The sequence below is a fragment of the Antechinus flavipes genome, chromosome 1, assembly GCF_016432865.1.
Source record: "Antechinus flavipes isolate AdamAnt ecotype Samford, QLD, Australia chromosome 1, AdamAnt_v2, whole genome shotgun sequence".
Classification (NCBI taxonomy): domain Eukaryota; kingdom Metazoa; phylum Chordata; class Mammalia; order Dasyuromorphia; family Dasyuridae; genus Antechinus; species Antechinus flavipes.
Genome location: NC_067398.1, coordinates 676,579,650 through 676,600,478, shown reverse-complemented (window position 1 = coordinate 676,600,478; position 20,829 = coordinate 676,579,650). Strand labels below are relative to the sequence as shown.

At 44.9% G+C, this 20,829-nt stretch overlaps 1 protein-coding gene across 7 annotated transcripts in view; it reads left to right on the top strand.

Annotated features, from left to right (window-relative positions):
* Positions 1 to 15,573, top strand: part of CELF5 (CUGBP Elav-like family member 5) — a 73,374-nt gene extending 57,801 nt beyond the window's left edge. For 2 of the 7 annotated variants that reach the window (XM_051972394.1, XM_051972400.1), the window contains exons 6-15: positions 538 to 684; positions 1,600 to 1,744; positions 2,095 to 2,241; positions 2,675 to 2,737; positions 2,817 to 2,903; positions 4,382 to 4,435; positions 4,625 to 4,768; positions 7,196 to 7,246; positions 12,545 to 12,689; positions 13,429 to 15,573. In XM_051972394.1, coding sequence (XP_051828354.1) covers positions 538 to 684; positions 1,600 to 1,744; positions 2,095 to 2,241; positions 2,675 to 2,737; positions 2,817 to 2,903; positions 4,382 to 4,435; positions 4,625 to 4,768; positions 7,196 to 7,246; positions 12,545 to 12,672 — 966 coding nt within the window. In that variant the 3' untranslated portion in view covers positions 12,673 to 12,689; positions 13,429 to 15,573. Of the gene's footprint in view, positions 1 to 537; positions 685 to 1,599; positions 1,745 to 2,094; positions 2,242 to 2,674; positions 2,738 to 2,816; positions 2,904 to 4,381; positions 4,436 to 4,624; positions 4,769 to 5,493; positions 5,699 to 7,195; positions 7,247 to 12,544; positions 12,690 to 13,428 lie in introns of those variants that run through there. The other 5 variants (XM_051972395.1, XM_051972397.1, XM_051972396.1 and 2 more) reach the window with 5 other exon arrangements.
* The last annotated feature ends 5,256 nt before the right edge of the window (positions 15,574 to 20,829 follow it).

The following is a 20,829-nucleotide window of genomic DNA, read 5'->3' as shown; positions in this document are numbered from 1 at the left end:
TCCCAGTTCTTCCTCACCTTATTGTATGATCTTGGACAAGTCCTTTTTCTTAATCTGAGCCTCAGCTTCCCCCTCTATAAAACAGGGTAAGACTCGGTCTCTTAGGCCATTTCCCGCCCTGAAATCCTATGAAAGATACGTGTATGAAGGAGCCTGAGACGTGTCCCCCGTCCCCTCCTTCCTGTTGGTCCCCTGCCGGAGAAGGCGTGTGGTCACCCCCTGCATGACTCCATCACTGCGCGCTCCCTTTGTCTCGTGGCCGTGTCAGTGTCTGCCTGTGGGGATTTTCTCGCCACCTGCCATTTCTCTAGCTGCCTCCCAGTCAGAATGGGCGGGAATGGTTCTCTTGGCCTGGGACCTCCCAGCCTTGGGCAGCGGTGGGTCAGGCTGCCGGCTAGACCCCAGGTGGATACAAGATACTGTGTGTGTGTTTGTGGGGGGGGTTTCCACGGGCTGGCCCCATGGGGGAGGGGAGGCTTTGCCTGGCCCTGGCTCCTTGCTGCCCCTCTCTTTTCCTGGCCCTTGCCGCTTGCCCAGGGCGCCTCCTCCAGCCTGGTAGTGAAGTTCGCGGACACAGACAAGGAGAGGACCCTTCGGAGAATGCAGCAGATGGTGGGCCAGCTGGGCATCTTCACGCCATCCCTTACACTGCCCTTCAGCCCCTACAGTGCCTATGCGCAGGCTGTGAGTATCCCTGTCCCTCAGCAGTAACGTCTCTCTCTCTTCCTCTTGCTTCCCTTCCTCCTGCCCCTACCAGCCTCAGCTTTGTCCATCTGTCTGTCTCTTGTCTTTCTTTCCTTCCCTGCCAGCACCTCTCCATTCCTCTGGACCCTCCTGTTTCCCTCTGAGCCTCTGTCTCTCTCCTCCCGTCCCTGCTCTGTGCCTCAGTTTCCCTCCCTGGTCCGTCTCTGACCAGCCCCTCTCAGTCTCTTCTTTTCTGTAGTCTGTTTACCTCCCTCCATCTCTTTTTGGTTTGTGATTCCCGTCTTGAGAGGATGGGGGGAGAAGGAAGGGTAGATATAGAAAATAGAAATGGGGGGGGCTGCTCCCGGGGACAGGAGCGTTGGGATCCCTCTCCGCCGCACCGAGCCTTGGTCCCCCGGGATGCTCCATTCCGACACCTCATCCTGAAGCCTGCCCCTGGAACCAGGTCAGAAGACACAGGTGGGAGAGAGCAGGAGGCTGCTGGGAGCGGGCTTAGTGCCCAGGCCCAACGAGCCGGACCCTCACCCACTCCCCAGCCGAACGTGCGCGGACCTCTCCAGGGGAGATGCAGCTGGAGGACGGGGCTGGGAGACAGCCTGAGACCAGGCGTTGGGTGGATGGAGGCTGCAGGTGGCGGAGGGAGCGCCGGCCAACGGGTCGTGGGGCTCCGTCCCTCAGCCCTGCCAGCCCCACTCTTGGCGGAGTCTAATGCCCTCTGGTGGTCAGACAGAAAAGCAGCAGGACTGTGGAGCCCGATGGACCCACCCATGCCCTCTGAAGCCGCAAGCCCCGTTGCTGGGAGAACCCTTGGTCCCAGGGGAAGGGGGAGGAGGGAGGAAGAGGAGAGGAGGGAGAGGAGGGGAAGGAAACTCAGCTTGTCCTGTCCGGCTCCAGCTCATGCAGCAGCAGACCACAGTGCTGTCCACCTCCCACGGCAGCTACCTGAGCCCCGGGGTGGCCTTCTCCCCCTGCCACATCCAGCAGATTGGCGCCGTGAGTCTCAATGGGATTCCGGCCACGCCCATCGCCCCGGCGTCTGGTGAGTGGCGGACATGGGCCCCGGGGAGCCACAAGTAGGCAGGGGTCCCAGGAGGTCTTGGACCAAAAACTCTCCTTCCTCATGTTCACTGGCTGCTTGAGCTAAGTCCTTTCCCATCTCTGGACCTCAATTCCCCCCTCTATGAAATGGGGGAAGTCTAGAAGGCTAGATGGAATCTCCTCTTCTGCATGATTATGGCCCAGAATAACCCCTTTCAGGACCCTCAGCAAGCACAGAAGACCAACACTAATGGCCACCGGGGGGTTTCCAAGCTGGAAGGCCACAGGGCTGGGGGATGAGCAGGCGGGCCCCCACGTTCCTGATGATCCTTGGCTTCCTCCCTCTCCTAGGGCTGCACTCGCCACCACTCCTCGGCACAGCAGCCGTGCCGGGTCTTGTCACCCCCATCACCAACGGCTTCGCGGGTGTGGTGCCTTTCCCCGGGGGGCATCCAGCCTTAGAAACTGTATACGCCAATGGCCTTGTGCCCTACCCAGGTAACCCAGCGTGGGAGGAACCCAGCTGTCTCGGACTGGGAGACGTCCAAAGGAAGCTGGGCATGGGGACGGCAAGGCACAGTGAGGGTCAGGGATGGGGACTTGTGAGAAATGGGGAGGGGAGACAGCGAGAGCGCTGGATGGCATCGGACAAATCCCTCCCTTTGGCCGGGTTTTGGCTTCCTCCCCTTTAAGTGAGTTTAGATTCACTGATGTCTAAGGTGCCTTTTAGCCTGCGTTTCTATGATTCTATGACCTGGGGTTGAGCTTCCCTCCAGAATCACCCAAGCAGGCCCTTCATTTCTGCTCCAGCTCTCAGTCCCCAGAGTGGCCAGTGGTGGTCGGGGTAGGGATCGGGGAGGAAGGGGGCACAGGATGGAGAAGGTGCCTCCCCTTCTTCAAGGTCCTTCTCAGCCTTTGGTTTCTTCTCCAGCTCAGAGTCCCTCAATGGCTGAGACCCTCCACCCAGCATTCTCAGGAGTCCAGCAGTACACAGGTAGCCATACCTCCCCGCTGCCCGGCAGCCTCTTGTCTAGTTTCCTTCCGTGCCTTACCCTCTGTCTCCCTCTCCACAGCGATGTATCCAACTGCGGCCATCACTCCCATTGCCCACAGTGTTCCACAGCCTCCGCCCATCATCCAGCAGCAGCAGCAGCGAGAAGGTGAGACTAGCCTGGGCCCTTCCTGCTCCTGCCCACATGAAAGCACTAGTTTATATTCTCACTCTATCTTGGGAACCCAAAACAAGTTCTTTCCCTCTAATGAAACTGAGTTTCCTCCCCTATAAAATGAAATTAATAATCCCTGAGGATAAAATGAGATCACAGATTCAATTCACTGGCTGGGCTGCCTGACACACAGAGCCAGAGGTGGCTAAGATAATTTCTCCTGAATCTGGAGAGCTCACAGTTTAGAAGAGGGCTGAGAAAAAAAAATGAAAGTTATGGCTTATAGTGTACAAAGGAAGGAGAGGTCACTTTAAGCCAAAGGCAGGAGGAAGAGGTAGGAGCTGTCCATAACATGTCAGCAGAGGAAAGTGTCCTCTGCCACTTTCCCCCTTCTAAGACCCTGAATAATCACACCTCCAAGAAGTTTATGCACAATATCTCTTAAATATACACAAGCCTAAACCATATGGCCTACAGAGCAACTTCCAACCTTTCCCTATCTATACTGATGGGACAGTTTCCCAGAGTCCCTTGAGAAATGTGCACCTTTTTAGAATGTCCCTGGGCCCACATCCTGATTTCTTTTAGACCAGGACTAATTTCATTGCAGCAGAATATGTAGCCAGGGCCTTTTTATGTGGCACTGGCTAACAAAGGTTCCATGTTGAAAGAAGAGACTTCTTTGGACACATGAACCTTCTAATCTCAGGATGCCCCAGGATGTTCATCACCTTATGAAGTCTATGAGAAAGTAGGATATTATCTCCATTTGACATGTGGTAGTCCTGAAATCCAGAGAGCTTGGGCTGGCATTATCCAGCTTGTAAACCAGGAATCAGACTTAGGCATCCTGATTCTATCATATTGATGGAACACTTCTCAAATTAAGACCAACACTTAGCAACACTCTGATGTACCTATCTGGTGAATCCAAGAAGGACCCAAATGAACCCAAACTGCATCACAGAATCCTGAGATTTAGAACCACCAAGCACCTTAGTGACCATTTACTCCAACCCTTTCATTTTATGGATAAGGAAAGTTGAGATTCAGTAAAGGGAAGTACTAACTCAAGGTCACAAGGTAGAACAGATTTGAATCCAGGTCTTCTAACTTGTGTTCTTCCCATGATACCAAAATTGATATTGTTTCAAGGGGTGCAGTGTAGGGCACCTGTTGGAGTCAGTACAAGCAGCCACCACTTTCCCAACGTCCAAATCCCAAATTCTTGTGCTCCATCATTGGCAATGCATGTAGGTTCTGGATGGCAGAATATAGGGAAAACACCAGCCTGGGTTTCCCTGTTGGCTTCTATTGCTCCATTTCCTATCTTGGGTTCTGATGGGGACTGGGGGGGAAATGAATGAGAAACCCTAAAACATTCCCAATTTAAAGGTGGAAGGGATTAAAATTTATTATGCAAGGTGCTTTGCATATTAGTGAGTGACTGGCATTTTTGCCTTACTTTCTAGCAAAACCTAAAATCCAGAGCATAACGCTGACCCAGTGCCTTCCAGTAGCAGGATGTGAGTAGTTGAGGATTTTCTAGGGGCTTGGTTCACCCAGATAGAGGCTTTTTTTCCTTCCTGAAGATTGCTTGTCTTTGTACCTTGAATGGATACACTACCCTCCTTATGACTTGATGCTCAGGATCCTAGTAGGGTCCCATCTTCTCTCCTTGGGGGCTTTATGTCTTTCTCTCCCCCTACCTGCAGGTCCCGAAGGCTGTAACCTGTTTATCTACCACCTCCCCCAGGAGTTTGGAGACAGCGAGCTGATGCAAATGTTCCTGCCTTTCGGCAACATCATCTCCTCCAAGGTGTTCATGGACAGAGCCACCAACCAGAGCAAGTGCTTCGGTAAGCCACCTTCCCACCCCAGCAACAGATCATGGATCTAGGAACTGGCCACAGCTCTAGAAGGAGATCAAACCCAGTCTTGTCATAGCTCCAATCTCTATTCCTTCCGCCATCAGCCAACTAGCATGGCACCTCTTATGGGCAAAGCCCTGGGCCCATCACTGAGGGAGACTGAGACCCAGTTCTTAAAGAGTTCATGGGCTGAAAAGCTGAAAGTGATTGGGCATTTGATGTAAATAGAAGTGGAGCAAGGTATTATCAGAGCTTAGGAGAGATCATATGCATCTGGGTATGCAGGCAAAGAGTATCGGAGAAGATGGTAGCCCCTTGAGTATGCCTTGAGGAATGGGGAAGAATTGGACAAGAAAAGGGGAAGATGAGAATGGGGATGGAAAGACGTTCCAGGTGATAGGGAAAATATGAGCACCCATAGCTCCTAATTGTGCCCTCTGGGATCCCCCCTCCCACACAGCTGTTCATCCTGTTCTACAGTGGCCTTTCAGTTCATGGAAGAAAGCATCGTTCTTCCTCTCCTCACCAGGCCCCCCCAGTCTGCTCCAGGTTAAACATTTCCCATCCTACAACTGGTCCTTCTATTGCATTGTGTCTCTTTCTCTGTCCTTGGGATGAGCTTTAGCTCCTTTAAGGGATGATGCCCTTCTTGCTGCTGTCCTGAAAATGCGGTCACAATCCTCACTGTAAAGCACATCCCTGTTTTCTCCAAGGGCGTGTGTCAGAGAAAAGCATTGGACTAGCTGTACCCTGCAGCCACTCTCAGCTCTGACCTAGGATCCTTCGGCTCTCTCCTAAGCCTTCCTTCCCCAGACTCAACATTTCCGGTTCCAGACCATCATGAACCTCACATCCGCCTTCCCACTAGAATGTTCTACAGAAGTCTTTTCCACTTGAATAAGGGCACGCACACCCTTGGGGATGCTGATGGAAATCATACATACCCAAGGCTTGGATCTGCAGCAATGGGCAGCCAAGAGAGGGACAGGAAAGGAATCCACTCTTGGGATTCCCAGATGGGCTTGGCTCTCGCTGTGTTTTGTTCCACTGACCTGTCTCTCTCAAAAGCTGTCATCCTAAAATTGCTGGAGCACCAGACCTCTTTCTGCTTTATTCTCTTGTACTGGGTGTTTTTCTTATATGCCTTTGAGCCCCAAAGAGAAATTTTTTAAAAAGCTTTTTATTAGTGCTTAAGAGAAAGGGTAAAAATTATCACTAAAGATAAGAGTAGGAAAGGGATAAGCTAAAATGGGTGGGGGAGTGGAGAGGGTGGAATAGATGCTCTCTGAAGTCTTGTCAGATTTTGATCAGGTGAGTTTATTCTAGCTAGCTCTAAATCTAAGATTCTATGTTATCGTAAGTCATAAAACCTGGGAATATTGGCCCAGGATTTCAACAAGATGGAGAGATATGGACTAGAACAGTTAAGAGGAGCTAGTTAAATGAACAGACTCACAGAGGGCTCCAGAGAGCTGGACAGTGGCTACCTACTGTCGAACAAGTTATAGAGGACACCCTTATCAAACAGACTACATGAAACTGGGAGGGATGACTTAACGTTTTCAATGAGGGCATAAGCAATGAGGGGAAAGAACACTGACAGTTATGGGGTCAAGGGGGCAGATCAAGGAAGGCTTCTTGTAGGAGGTGGTACCTGAGCAGAGGCTTGAAGGAAGCTAGGGATTCCAAGAGGGGGGCGGGGAGACACAGAGGGACAGAGGAGAGAGACCAGAACTGGACTTTAAGAAGCAGCTGATAGGCTAAGGTGGTGGGAGTATTAAGAGCACATGCAGGTGAATACCATAAAATCAGCCTGGAGAGAAAGGTGAGAGCATTATGTGGAAGGCTTTATAGGTGGTCAGCAGAGGGATGTTTCTTATCTCATACCCCATATATGTAATATACACATACTACTTCTAGTGATAGCATGTGTACACACACGTAGGGTGTACATGTTTATATGTACTATGTATATAAATGTATATATACATACATTTTTTCATGATCAGCTTTTTTTTTCAGTTGCATTATAGGTTTAGGCTTAGATTTGGAAAGTAACTTCGAGATCATCTAGTCTACCCCCTATCATCAGGGAATGAGAAAATTGAAGATTTGCACAAACTCATCCAAGGTAGTACGCAACAGAATCAGGATTTGAACTCTGAACCAAATTCTGCACCTTTTCTACTATATCATGTTGCCTTTAAGTAATAATGTCTGTACTTTTTTCCTAGGGATTTGGTATCTCTACCTTAATAACTGATCCCTTAGTGTCTTCAAGGAAGGAAAGGAAGGAAAGAAACAATGATTTATTAAGCAGCCTCCTATGTGCCAGACACTGTATTAATGCTATACAAATTTAATCTATTCTCACAAAACCCTTGGGAGATAGGTGCTATTATTCTCTTTTTGCAGATGAGGAAACTGAGGCAGAGATCAAGTATCTTGACCAGGATGACACAGCTAGTAAGTATCTAAGGCTAGATTCAAAGTCAGGTTTTTTTAGGTTTTCCAGACCAACTAATCTATTCACCATACCACCTAGCTAGATTTTCAGCAAAGATCTACACATAAGGATGGTCTAAACCAGCTAGTCTTTCCATTTTTTCTTTTACTATTTTTCTACTTTCTCATATAGTAGAATGATGTGAGAGTCTAAATCCTATTGTCACCATCTTTTGCATCTTGTTATTAATTTACACTTATTTCAGTTTCATCCTTAAATGTTCTCAGGATGACCTGGTTTAATGAGGTTTCTCACCAAGCTTTTTGTCATTTTTCCTTTCTTCACACCTCCCTATTGGAGACCACAGTGACTTTCTTAGAAAATCATAAAGCATGAAGGTTCTTAGAGGTCATCACGTACAACCTCATTTGACAAGGATCTGAGAGAAAGTGATTTACTCCGAGTTACAAGCTACTTAGTATTAAAAGGTGAAATTTGAACACAGGTCTACTTGGCTGTACCTACTGTACTATGCCAATCTGTATCTTCCACCATTTTCCTCTCAAAGATTCTACAAATGAATTCATATTCTAAATAACTATTGGCTGTTTCTCTCTCTCTCTCTCTCTCTCTCTCTCTCTCTCTCTCTCTCTCTCTCTCTCTGTCTGTCTGTCTTTCTCTCTCTCTGTCCGTCTCTCTCTCTTGTCTCTTTCTTTCTTCTCTGTCTCTGTCTCTCTTTTTTCCCTTTCTTTCAATACATACATATATATGAACTTGGTAAAGAGATCAAGTGTATTGACTTTGGGAATCATTTTGTGGCTATTAATTTATATTTGTTAAGTCTACTTGGGAAATAGTGATAGTTTCTGTCAATACCCATCCTTTTATATAAAATATATAAAAATATATCCTACTTTTTTTTCTAAATTTGGAAGCCATCTGAATAGCAAAGACAAATGATCAAGAGAATATAGAAAGAAAAGACAGATCAGGATAGAGCCTTATTTCTTACATGTGTTTAGTGAGTAGGAAATGGATGACAATTCCATTTAACTTCAGTGCAGTTTTGACATTGTTAACAATCCCATCCTCCCGGACATGCTCTTCCCTTGCCATGACACAACTGTCCCTTGGTTTTCCTCCTTTTCAATCTCCTTTACTAGATTACCCTGCCTGCCAAATGTGGGTGTTTGGAAAATTTGGCTTAGTTTTCTCTTTCCCTACTTTTTTTTATTGAACTCATACCATTCCTTAACTCAGTTATTTCTCTGTAGATAATTCCCAAATCTATATATTCAGCCCTGATCTCTGCCCTGAATTCTCTTTCAGTATCACCAGCCAACTACTGCACACCCCACTGACATCTCAAACATAGGTCCCAAACCCAATTTATCTTCCCCCCAAACCTATTACTTCCCATTTTCCCTATTTCCTCTGTTCTTTGAGGACCCAGGTTTGCAACTTTGGAGTCATAAGATTACAGCACTGAAAAAGAACTTAAAAGCCATTTAGGCTTCACTTTGCAGATAAGGAAACTAACTAGAGAGTTTTTTTTTTTTGCCTAAGATTACATGGGTAGGAAGCATCAGAGATGATATTTGAACCCAGGTCCCTTAGATTATAGATCCAATGCTTCCCTCTCCCTCAACACTCATCCAATCAGATGCCAAGTCCTTTGAATTATAGATCTCCATTTTCTCCTCCATCAATATCCTTCTCTTTACTCATATATCCCTTAACTTAATTTAAGCCATTATCATCTGTGGCCTGGATTATTGCAAAAATCTTCCAACTGGTCCCTCTGCTTTCTATCTCTTTCCTCTTCAATTCAGCCTCCACAACAGCTGCCGAACTGCTATTCCCAAAATACCATTCTGACCAAGGAACTCCCCTCCCCCCTCTTCAAAACTTTTCAGTGGCTTCCTATTTCTTTGAGGATAAAATATAAACTCCTCTGTTTGGCACAAAAAACTCTCCACAATATGGTGGCCATTTGTCCAATATAATTTCCTATACTCTCCTTGCACGCTCCACTCAATCATTTTGGTCTGCTCATTATGTCCTATATAAGACATTTTTCTATCTTCTACCTCAATTATAATCTATAAGTAGACCCCCATGTCTGGAATGGGGGTCCTCCTTCCACCTCATATAATTCCTTTCTTCAAAGCACAACTTTGGGACCATCACCACCTTTGTAGAAGCCTTCTACAAAGGCCTTTTCTGATTCCTCTGGTCATTTGTCCCCTTCCTCCTTTGAAGTTGCTATCACAAAGTGATACACAAAGCATATTTGTCTGTGTGTAAATATATAATAAATGTATAAATTGATATATTATATTTACATAAATTGTAAGCTCCTTGAGGACAGAGATTGTTTCCTTTTTGTCTGTAGCCCTGCTACCTTGGAACACATGGCAAGGGCTTAGGAGATTTTTATTTAATTGAATTGAGCAAAGGGAACTAAAGAGCCACCAGAGAGATATAAAGGAAGCCAGAAGAGGTGCATTTCCAGGGGAACAGGATTAGTAACAACCAAAAGCTTTAAAGACAATGACTGGGAAAGGACTATCAGATTCAACAGTTAAGAGATCACTGATACACTGGAGATTAAGTTTCCAGTGAGTGGGAAGGGTTGGAAAATTGAATATAAGGAGTAAGAGGGAGAGATGAGGAAGAATCAAGTGTACTTTTTCTAGGAGTTTAATGGTGAAATGCATTAATCTAGCACCTTGAGGCTTATAAAACACTTTACAGATATTTTATTTAATCCTCAAAATAATCCTAGGAGATAAGTGTTGATATCATCCCCATTTTGCAGATGAAGAAACTGAGGCACTTTAAGATTAAATGACTTGCTCAGAGTCATATGGCTAGTTGTGTCTGAGCACAGGACTTCCTGCCTCCAAATCCAGTTATCTATCCACTGTACCACACCAAGCTGCTTAAAGGGAAAAAAGATATAAAATAGAAGCTTGAGAAAGTGCCAGAGTGAAAATAGGTATTTTAAAAGGATGGGGAAACTTGAACATTTGTTTAGGTAGCAGGAAAAGGAGAGCCTGATGATAAGAGATAGGAAACATCTGAGTTAGCAAACTCAGAGGAAATGATCCAGCATATCAGAAAGGATGGCCTTAGTGAGAAGCATCATCTCTTTGTGAGAGCTGGAGCCGAGGAGAGAATGATGAATGATGCTGAGATATAGCATAGAGGAGCAGAGTCCATTGGGACCAACCTTTATTTTCTCAATAAAAGAGGAAGCAAGGGCTCTGCTAGAGAGGACAGAAGGGGTGGCAAAGAGAGAGAGAGAGAGAGACGGCCTGAGAATTGAAAGGGTTTGGAATAGTCATTGTGAAGGGTATAATCAGTCAGGGAGGAATAAAAGGATTTCAGTGCAGCAGCAAGGACCAAGTCAAAATTATAGGATACAATTTTGCTGTGGATTCAGTTTTGGAAAATGAAAGCATCCTTTTTCTAGCAGTACATCAATAGGAACTAAGACGAAGAAGGCAGAACATAATCTAAGGTTGGATTTGGTGATCTGGGTACAGCATTTGAATGAGGGGAGAAAGGGATTATGGGTTAGGCTATAGGTAAACTGGTCAGTTGAGAAGGGAGGTGACTAAAGGCAGAGCACAGGTTGAGAGAACAAGGAGGAAAGGGTGATAGAATGGAGGCTAAGATGAGGACCATGGATGGGTTTAGGATTGCAAAAGAGGGGACATCAGATGAAAGGAGTGTTTGGTCTTGGGTTAATGAAAATTGAGATTTCAGGGGTTAGCTGGTCCACCATCTCACTTAGTGCATGATTCTTTTCTACAAATGACCCTTTCTTGGGCACCCTCAATGACAGGAAACTCCCTCCACAGCAGATTTTTTTTAAAGGCTTAATTAACAGACCCTACTAATGGCACAGAATAGACATGAAGAACCCCAAAGGTTTCTTTTTTAAAATTTTTCTTTCTTTTTCTTTTCTTTTTCTTTTTGCTGAGGCAATTGGGATTAAGTGACTTACCCAGGGTCACACAGCTAGGAAGTGTTAATAGTCTGAAGTCAAATTTGAACTCAGGTCCTACATCAGGACTAGTGCTCTATCCACTGTGCCACCTAGCTGCCCCTTAAGTTATTTCTACTTACTCAGCTTGATGACTTTTTTCTAAATATTATGTGGCAGAGGCAGAAAGCTTGTGCTTCAGATGGAACTACTTAACTCAATGGATAATCAAAATCAAATTGATCCTGAATGGTGGGGGAGGGGTAGGAGAGCAGGGAAGAATTTGGAACTCAATTTTTTTGGAATGATTGTTAAGAAAAATACATGTAATTGTAAAATATTGAATGAAATCATTTTTTCTTAAAAAAAAACATAACAGAGGAGCTGGGGCAGGAAATCAGTCATCATTGGAGGATAGGAAAAGAATTGATTGGTATGTGCCAAACATAATGGTTTTTTGGGGGGTCCCATTATAGATCCATTTAAGGCTCATTAGAGAGACAACACTTAGCAATCCCTTGAGGCATAATGGGGCATCACACAGGGCTCAAAGCCAGAAGTCTAACTTTCAAATTAAATCTCTGTTAGGCCTAGGGTTAAACTTACTTTTAGCTTACCTGTCACTTGCCTTAGACAAGATACCCAATGGCAAAAGCTCATATGTTGATAGCATTTTATAGTTTACAAATTGCTTTGATCCTTCAGTTGCCAGATAAGGTGGATAATACAAAGTATTCTCTTCATAAGAAAATCAAGGCCCACAGAAGGTAATGGCTTTGCCCAAACTTACAGTAAGAGCAGAGTGGGAATGGGAACATGGGTGTTCTATTCCCAGTCAATATCTCTTTCTACCAGTTCTATCAAACTCAAATAGAACTGGAGATCACTACATGGTACATAAGGAGGTCTGCGGGCCTTGTATTGACTTAGTTTTCGAATGTTATTTTTGTCTATGTTTTCTTGTATTTTTAATTTATTTTGTTAAGTATTTCCCAATGTCATTTTAATCTGCTTCAGAGTGCACTTGGGAGGTTGTAGCCACTTGCTGTCACCATTAGCCTCAGGTTTGACACCTCGTTTACCCTTTTATCTTTCTAAGACTTTTTTCCTCAAAAGGGCAAAGAAAGAGTTGTCTGCCATTTTCTTATACCAGGGAGAGTCAATTTCTGGAATCAATTTGTTTAAAGGCTAGATAATAAAAGAAGGCAAAGGTTATGGCCTCACTAAGTACTATTTCTAAGAGCCAGACAGCCAGAGGATGAACTCCCCGCTTTGAGTCCCCTCATCCCACTTAATATCCCTTCTCCCTCGATTCTGGCTCCAGGTTTTGTGAGCTTTGACAACCCATCCAGTGCCCAGACGGCCATCCAGGCTATGAATGGCTTTCAGATTGGCATGAAGAGATTGAAGGTCCAGTTGAAGAGGCCCAAGGATGCCAGCCACCCTTACTGACAGAACCTACAGCACAGGTAAGAAGCCTCCCTTCCTTTTCTGGAAACATGGGGGCAATTCTTTGTCTCAGGCCCTGAAGACAGTGGTTAGTCCTGGCCCTGACCACTGTTAAAGCAAGATGGTGGGTGCAAGGCAGGGGAGGTGAGGAAGGAACTCCTTTAGACTTTGAGCAATCTCAGGTGCCCATCTCTGATAAGGCTATCTTCTGGTAGAGGGAAAGGCTTCAGGCTCAGTCCAATGATTATACCCAGCTCCCTCCAGGATTCTCCCTCTATCTTAAAGTCTCAAAAAACTTGCTAACAATACTTGAGATAGGGCCAGCCTTGTCCAAGCTTAAAGTAATACTGCCTTCCCCTGGAAATAGAAGTTACCAGGAGCAAAGACTGACGTCATGGAGGGCAATTCATCTGTTTCTGGCCAGTTGCCTTTTGGGAGACCTGGCTTGTCCAGGACTGAGTTGTTATACTTGGCAGCCTTAATGGAGATCACTCGTCCCATTAGGAATTTCCATCCTTATGGTCTTTGGCTCAACACACTAATGGGAGATTTCACTGTGGGCTTCTGGCTGATTCTGTTGTCCTGTATCACTCTTGAGAGCCATGAGTAAGGGAAGCCCGGGCTGGGAATGAAGCAAGAATAGGGGGGCAAAAGGACATCTTGATTCTGTTCCAGATCTGGGAGCCCTAATAGATCTCCTCAGGTACACTTGCTCCACTGAGGCTGATTGCCTCATAATTTACCTTCCTTCTTCATCAGGTGAGGGGCAAATCCAGAGGACGGTTTGCAGCTTCAAATAGATCCAGGAGATTCCAGTAAATTACAAACTGTTTTTGACACCAGCCCTCCCCTTCCTATCCCCCTGCAATACCCCACCCCCCCAAAAATGTGAAACATTGGAGAGGAACGCAGCTTTGGAAGGCAACGGCAAGGGGATCCTTCCCATGGGGGGCTCCAACAATGTCCTGGGGACCAGAACATGGCCCCTTGGGGACCAAGGATTCTCCACCCTGAAAGGACACAGGGAAAGAGTGAAGCATTGTGGACCAGAAAGTTCATTGTTGTGTCTCTAGGTCACCATGACAACTCTCAGAACTTTGAAACTCACCCTTTCACATATATATACATATATATATATACAGTATATATTTTTTTTAAGTAAATCACAGGACCAAACTTTGCAGAGACTTCTGCCTGTGGGAGAAGGATTACGTCATCTCAACAGGAACTTAACGAGCCCAGAACATTATCAGAGTGAAAAACGGAAGGGGAGCAAGAATCAAGCACCCTCTCGGTCTCTCTCTGCTTAGTATTAGGTTCGGGCTTTTGGAGAAGCAAGGATGGAAAGTGCTCCAACACTATATACCTCCAGGATCTTGTTACCATGGCGGCAACTGGATGAACCACTGAAGAATCTTTGGATGGCCTTCAGGCCAGCTTGGTTAGGCAAGCTTGAGTCCTTGGAGGGCCAGCGGGCCCATGGATTTGAGACTCTGGCTCAATCCCATCCCCATAGGAATTCCCTTGCACCTGGGTTTAGGCACAAAAATTACCTATGACTCTTCCCACCCCAACCCTCTTCCCTGCTCACACCTTTGTCTTCCCCAACATCTTCATCTTCATAGCCTTATCCTGTTCAGCCCTTGGGTTCCATCTTTCTTCTGGGGGGTGCTGGGGAGGAGGGAATTAAGGGACTATATCCCACCCACCCACCTCCCCACCCCCTGGCAGCTGCCTCCTGCCTCTGAATATACCAGCCCAGAAACCAATCCCCCGTTTTACTGAGGGGGTCAAGAATAAAGAAAACTAGACTCCTTGGTGTTCAGCTGGTCCAAACTCTGATTGACCAAGCACACCCTTGGGACGATATTTTCTCCAAGAATGTTTAACAGAAAAGGAAACTCTCTGGTCACCAACTTGGTCCTTGTCTGAGCTGGTGCCAGAATGAAGGGGCAAAACAGATTTCCCCAAGAATACGGAGGCAGCCCGCGTGTATCTATCCACATATGTCTCTTCTCTCCATATAGATTCCCATACTTTAAGCACAGAACCAAGTTCAAAGCTTGGTTAGTATCATTCCCAAACAAGGGGATGATCCAGCTAAGATACGTAACAATTGGACCACTTGAAAATAGCCCCTTTCATTTCTACCAAAAGACCCTAAAAGGAAAAACAAAAAAACAAAAAACAAAAACCATCTTCTGAACTTGTTTCAAGATTCCAGAGTTTGATAATGTACCAAGAACATTCCTATTGGTGTGTGTGTGTCCGTGCATTTGTGTGCGTGTGCGTGCCGGAGTGCGTAAGCGTTTGTAGGTAGCGCATTGGCGGGAGAAAAAGAGCAAAATGAGGGCGGGAGAAGTCGCTCTTCGAGGGGGAAGACGGGGGCTGTTGCCCGGCTTCTCTTGGACCTCAAGGTGCCACATCATGCTCTGCCCTCCTCAGGCCGCCTCCCCCATGCTCCTCAGACCCCCCTTCGAGAGTGTGGTGGAGTGGCGGTGTGGCTCTGCGGCCACTGGCCGGTGGCCGGCGTGAGTGAGCGTGCGCGTGAGGCTTGCAGGAGTGGGAGTCGCGTGTTTCTATAGTCCATGTTTACTGGTTGTAAATACCATTTTTATACCTGACATCTATTACGTACGTGATTTGTACCTTATTTCTGCTACAAGTAATTTCATGAAGTTTGAACTTATCTAATTTTAAACAAACGAACAAAAAAAGACTTTGGGAAATTTTCAGTTAATCTGATTTGAATTCTGTGTCAAAGATCAAGTTTCTTCTACCAGAGTGAACTATGTGACTGTCAAATGTTACAGGTAAGAACAACCATCGTCTTAATGTCCAAAACTCCTCTCTCTGGTCTAAAGAACCTAAATTTATTTAATAAAAGTTTTACTTGCTAAAGGATCTATTCTTATTTTCCTCTCTTTTCGGCTTCTTCTCTTCCCTACCTCCGATTTAAGGGCATGGGGAGGAAAATTCAAACTGATGATGGGATCTCTCACCCATGATTTCCTTTGAATTACAAACCAGCTCTAAGAGGCAGGTGTTATACCCGTTTTACAGGTAAAAGAGCTCAAAGACAGAGGTTACAGTTTCAGGGATGACAGAATCACTACATCAGAGTGATATGGAAGGAATCCCTAAACAGTAAGGGAATCCCCCATCAAACATACCCAAGTCTCTGCTTAAGTGGAGTTTGTAGTTAGCAAGTTAATGGTGGAATTCAGGCCTGAAATCTCCAGGCTTTCTCACTAAGCCCAAGTCTCCTAAACCCTATAGCCTTCCACTGTCTCTCACAATCCAGGAATCATGATCAAAATGACAGAATTCTATCCTTGAGACCCAAGAACTTTCTTCAGTGACCTTATAGAGGAAGTTAGATAATTGATGGTTGTCATTCTCATTCTCAAAGAGAACTGAAATGACATCATTATCTTAGAGTCCAGTCACAGTGTGTCCGATTGTGACTCAGCAGACCAATATGAGCTCAGAGTGCTCTGCCACAGGTCAGGCACAAATAGTCCCTATGAACATTCGGGATGGGCTCTCTAACTTTGTGCATCTTACGTTTCTTTTGGGATAAATCAGTTCTGCTTTGCTTGTAGCGCACAGCCCCTTCTCTGATGAGAGTGCACTATGGTGGCGGTCTTGTGTCAATGTGTCCCATGTCATACAATCGATTCTCAAGTTCTTATGAGATACCTCGAGGATGCCTTTGTATGGCTTTTTCTGACCATCTTGTAGTGCTTTCCCTGTTATGAATTCTCCGTAAGATAATTATTTGGGGCATTCCAGCCCAATGGAATTGTGTTCCCTGCAGCAGAGTTGGAATGCTTGACCTTTTAGTGTGAGAGAAGATCTTAGTATCCAGTACCTTCTTTGGCCAGGTGATCTCCAGAATCTTCCCAATTCAAATGGAAGAGATTCCATTTCCTGGCATGGTTTCCCAGGCATACAACAATGAAATCAGCCCAAGGGTCTGTAGACCTTCAGTTTGGTAGTCAGTCTAATCCCTCTCTCCCACTTTCCTTCACAGCCTCCCATACACTGAGGAAGCTCTGGCAACATGTGTGTCAATCTCATTATCAATGTGGACTTCCCTGGAAAGTACAGTGCCGGAAGAGAATTTATCCCCTGTATCTAAAACTTCACCATTTGCTGTAACTGATGGCTCCACATATGGATGGTGTGGTGCTGGCTGATGGAGGACCTGGGTTTTCTTGGCGTTAATTATTAGGCCAAAATGAGCACAAGCAGCAGAGGATTGATCCATATTTTGTTGTTCCTCGGCTTTGGAGGTTACAAAAAAAATCATGCACCAACACTCCCTCCACTTAGTAGCCTTTTCGAGTTGAATTAGCACAGTAGCATGTCAGTCTCATAATTTAAAGGTCATGAAGTCAGTCCTTTCACGGGCATCTGCATGTGAGAAGCAGGGACCAACTCCAACCCTCTGACCAGAGGCAATTGTTCAGTTTTCATTGTGAACATCAGTGCTTCTGAAAGGGCAGATATTACAATCAGGGTTTGATTTATTGTTTTGTTGACTACCTAGACTTAACTTAAAAGTATGTCATTCATGCATTCTTTGTTCATGACCCTATTTAGGATTTTCTTGGCAAAGCTATTAGTGGTTTCTTCCTTCTTCAGCTCATTTTACAGAGCCAACAGAGTTAGGTGACTTTCTCAGGATCACACAGCTAGTAAGTGTCTGAGGCTGGATTTGAACTCATCTTCCTGATTCCAGAACCAATACTATCCATTGTGCCACCTGACTATAGTTGTTAAATAACTGGCTGTTAAACACTTACAAGCACATTCACAATAGAACAGCTTAGTCAGACTCTAAGATCCCAGACCGAAATGGACCTTAGAATACAGAATGTCAGAACTAGACAGGCCTTTAGACACCATCTTCTTTTAGAAACCACTTAACTGTTGGCAAAGGAGAGGAGGAATTAATGGCAGAGCAAGGGTCATATCCTAAAAAATAAAGGAAGGGAATAGGGGAGGGGAAAGAAAAGTATGTCCAGGTTCTCATGAGAACAAATCCTGTGTCCCATGGCAAGTTAATGGTCTTGGGCAATTTCCTTAATATGTCTGGGCTTCTGATGAAATGATTTCCTTCCCTGGAAGCTCCCTAGTTAAGTTCCCTAACAAAGTTCCCAAAGTTGCTTTCCCCATGCTCAGCCCACAGAATTAAGAGCACAGCCAAAAGTACTGCTTCCACCACAGACTCTGGGGTCTCCCATGACCCTGGTACCACTAAAAGTCTTGGTTGGCCCTTAGGCACAGATCTGTAAGTCTAGAAGAAATCAAATGGAACCTACACCATGAGTCTAGATTTATACCTGCATGTAAAGCACTTCCCATTGCTTCTCTCACTTATACATTATAATAACTCTGAGAAGGAGGTGGGAAGAGGTTATGACCTTCATTTTACAGAGGAGGAAACTGAGTCCTGGACCTGGGAGGAGGACTTAGTCTACAACTAGAAAATTTCAGAACTAGGACCCACACCAAATCCAGTGCTTTGTAAGGATCCCCTCAATCTCTGGAGAATGGAAGACAGACAGTCCTTGCCAGTACAGGATCTCTATGCAACAGAATTCAATCTCTGTCTCTCTGTCTCTGTCTCTGTCTCTCTGTCTCTGTCTCTCTCTTTCTCTCTCTCCCCTCCCCTTTCGCCCTCCCTTAGTCTCTCCCTCTGTCTCATCCTCTCTCTGCCTCTGTCTCTCTGTTTCTCTCTCTCTTTCTCCCCCACCATCCTCCTCCTCTCTCTCTTTCTTCCTCTTTCCCTCCCTCTCTCTCTTCCTTCCTTCCTCCCTCCCTTCCTCTCTCCCTATCCCTCCTTCTTTCTGTTTCTTCCTCTCTCTTTTTCTATCTCTATGTGTGTGTGTCTCTCTCTTTTTCTTTCTTTCTCTGTAAAATTAATCTAGGTTCAGAATTCACATTCAATAGTCATAGTTTTAAAGAGGGTAGGTACAAGTTTATTATTAATCAGAACCTTGATTTAAATAAGACATAAGAGAAGGAAAACTCATAGCACAAAAGTAATACACAATTAACAAACACAGTGACCACTAAAACAAATAACATACAACATACATCATCACCACTCCAAAGAAGCACCAACATCTGGATTCCTTGATTGAGAGGACTTATGGTGACAGCTATTCAGAATCTCGAGTGGGAGTCATAGCTAGGCAAGTTCCTAGCCCAAATCCTCAAAATCCCTTTCCACAAAAGGGTTTTTATAGGCTGAGAAGAAAGAAGGCACTATGCTAAGTATTCTCATTTGATACATGACTCTTGAGCTATAGCAACCTCTCAGGTCCAGGATGTTCCATCACAAAAGACCCACCAAGGAGAATATTTGTTCATTTCTTTAGGAAGACTATGTTTACTCAAGAAACCAAGTTTTCAGGGATAAGCACAGGTTTGTCATAAAGGATATTCGATAAGGTACTAGAAGGGCAGCTGATCCTTCTTGTTCTTCCCTGGCATTCCATCAGATAACTGCAAGCACAGTCTCATATTCTCAGCAAAAAATTATACATAAGATATGACTGAAACTTACTTCAGCTTCCTTAATTTTCTCTCTTTCTGTCTCTCTCTCTCTTTCTCTTTCTCTCTCTTTCTTACTGTCTGTCTTTCTGTCTTTGTGTCTCTGGCCCTGTCTCTCTCTATCTCTCAATCTCTGTATCTCTCTATGTCTCTGCCTCTCTTTCCCTATCTCACCCTCTCCCATTTATTGTTGTTATTACAAGTTAACCTGCCAGCCAGACCCAAAATCCAACTTGGGCTCCCATTAGAATCAAGGTTAACATAGCCAAAGTCTCAGATATAGTCAACTACATGAAAATCAGAATGTGCCCCCACCCATCTACCTTGAGATAGAAGAATGGAAGGGGAATAGAATAAGCATTTATATGACATCCACAATGTACCAGGCACTGTGCTAAGCACTTATAATCATCTCATTTGATTCCTGGATTCCTGAGATTCCTAATGCGCCCCATCAGCTATCTTTACCCTTTGTTCTGGTGTACAGACCAGGTTAGTTGGAGCTATTGGGTAAAGAAAGATGCACCAGATAATCTGCTCTTTCCATGTTGCTTGATTTGACTGTAATCAATGGGCAAAACCCGATGATGGGATCTCTCACCCATGATTTCCTTTGAATTACAAACCAGCTCTGATACGTGAAAAACCCAGAAGTTTCCAAATACTTCAAGAATGTAGGGAAAGGCCCGAATACTCAGGCCTTCCTAAAGTATGTGAGTTATAAAGAATAAGAATAGGAAAGAGTTCATGAAATATAGCTTGTCACAGCCAGAAGGGATCTTATTGTTAACAATAAAAATAATAAGAGCTACCAGTCCTAGTGATTTTTACCTTTGTAACCTCTCAACTATACAATTCCTCCTCTAATTTTATAAAACATTTCCTTTTCCTTGTGAAGCACAGAACTCTGAATCAGGAGAAAGACCTAAAAATAAATCCAGCCTCCAACATTTATAAGCTATGTGACCTTGAGCAAGTCATTTCATCTCTGCTGACCTCAGTTTATCCAACTGTAAAATGGATATTATAATAATATCACATCCCAGGCTGTGAGGATAAAGTGATTTTCATCTCCCAACTACAGCCATTGTTTCTGGCTATGCTCCCCCTCCCCCCATGCCTGTAATGCTTTCCCTTCCACATCTCTGGCTCCTAGCCTCAGATTCTTAGATCTACTTAACCACTAGTTGAAAAGCTATAACAGAGACAGATAAGCAGATGGTTGTCCAAGTTCACAGGATCATCACATTCAGAAATCTTCGAAGGTTTCTACTTCCCCAAACATACAGCAATGGGGATGATGTTGAATAGCCAATCTCTGAAGAGGTATTAAGGCATTATTCTCAGCTTCCTTTCCAGATTAGAGCAATGAATGTGCTGACCTATCTCAAGATGAGATCTCTCTTCCTCTATCCTCGCCTATCTCCTCGACTTTAACCAAAGACATAGGAGGTGCCATAGAAAGGCAATACAATTCAATCTCTTCTCTTCTTCCTCTAGCCTACTTCATTTGAGGATCTCCATAGATTTAATGTCCATTTCTAAGCTAAGGATTCTCAAATTTACTTATCTTGTCCCAATTTCTCTGCTGAC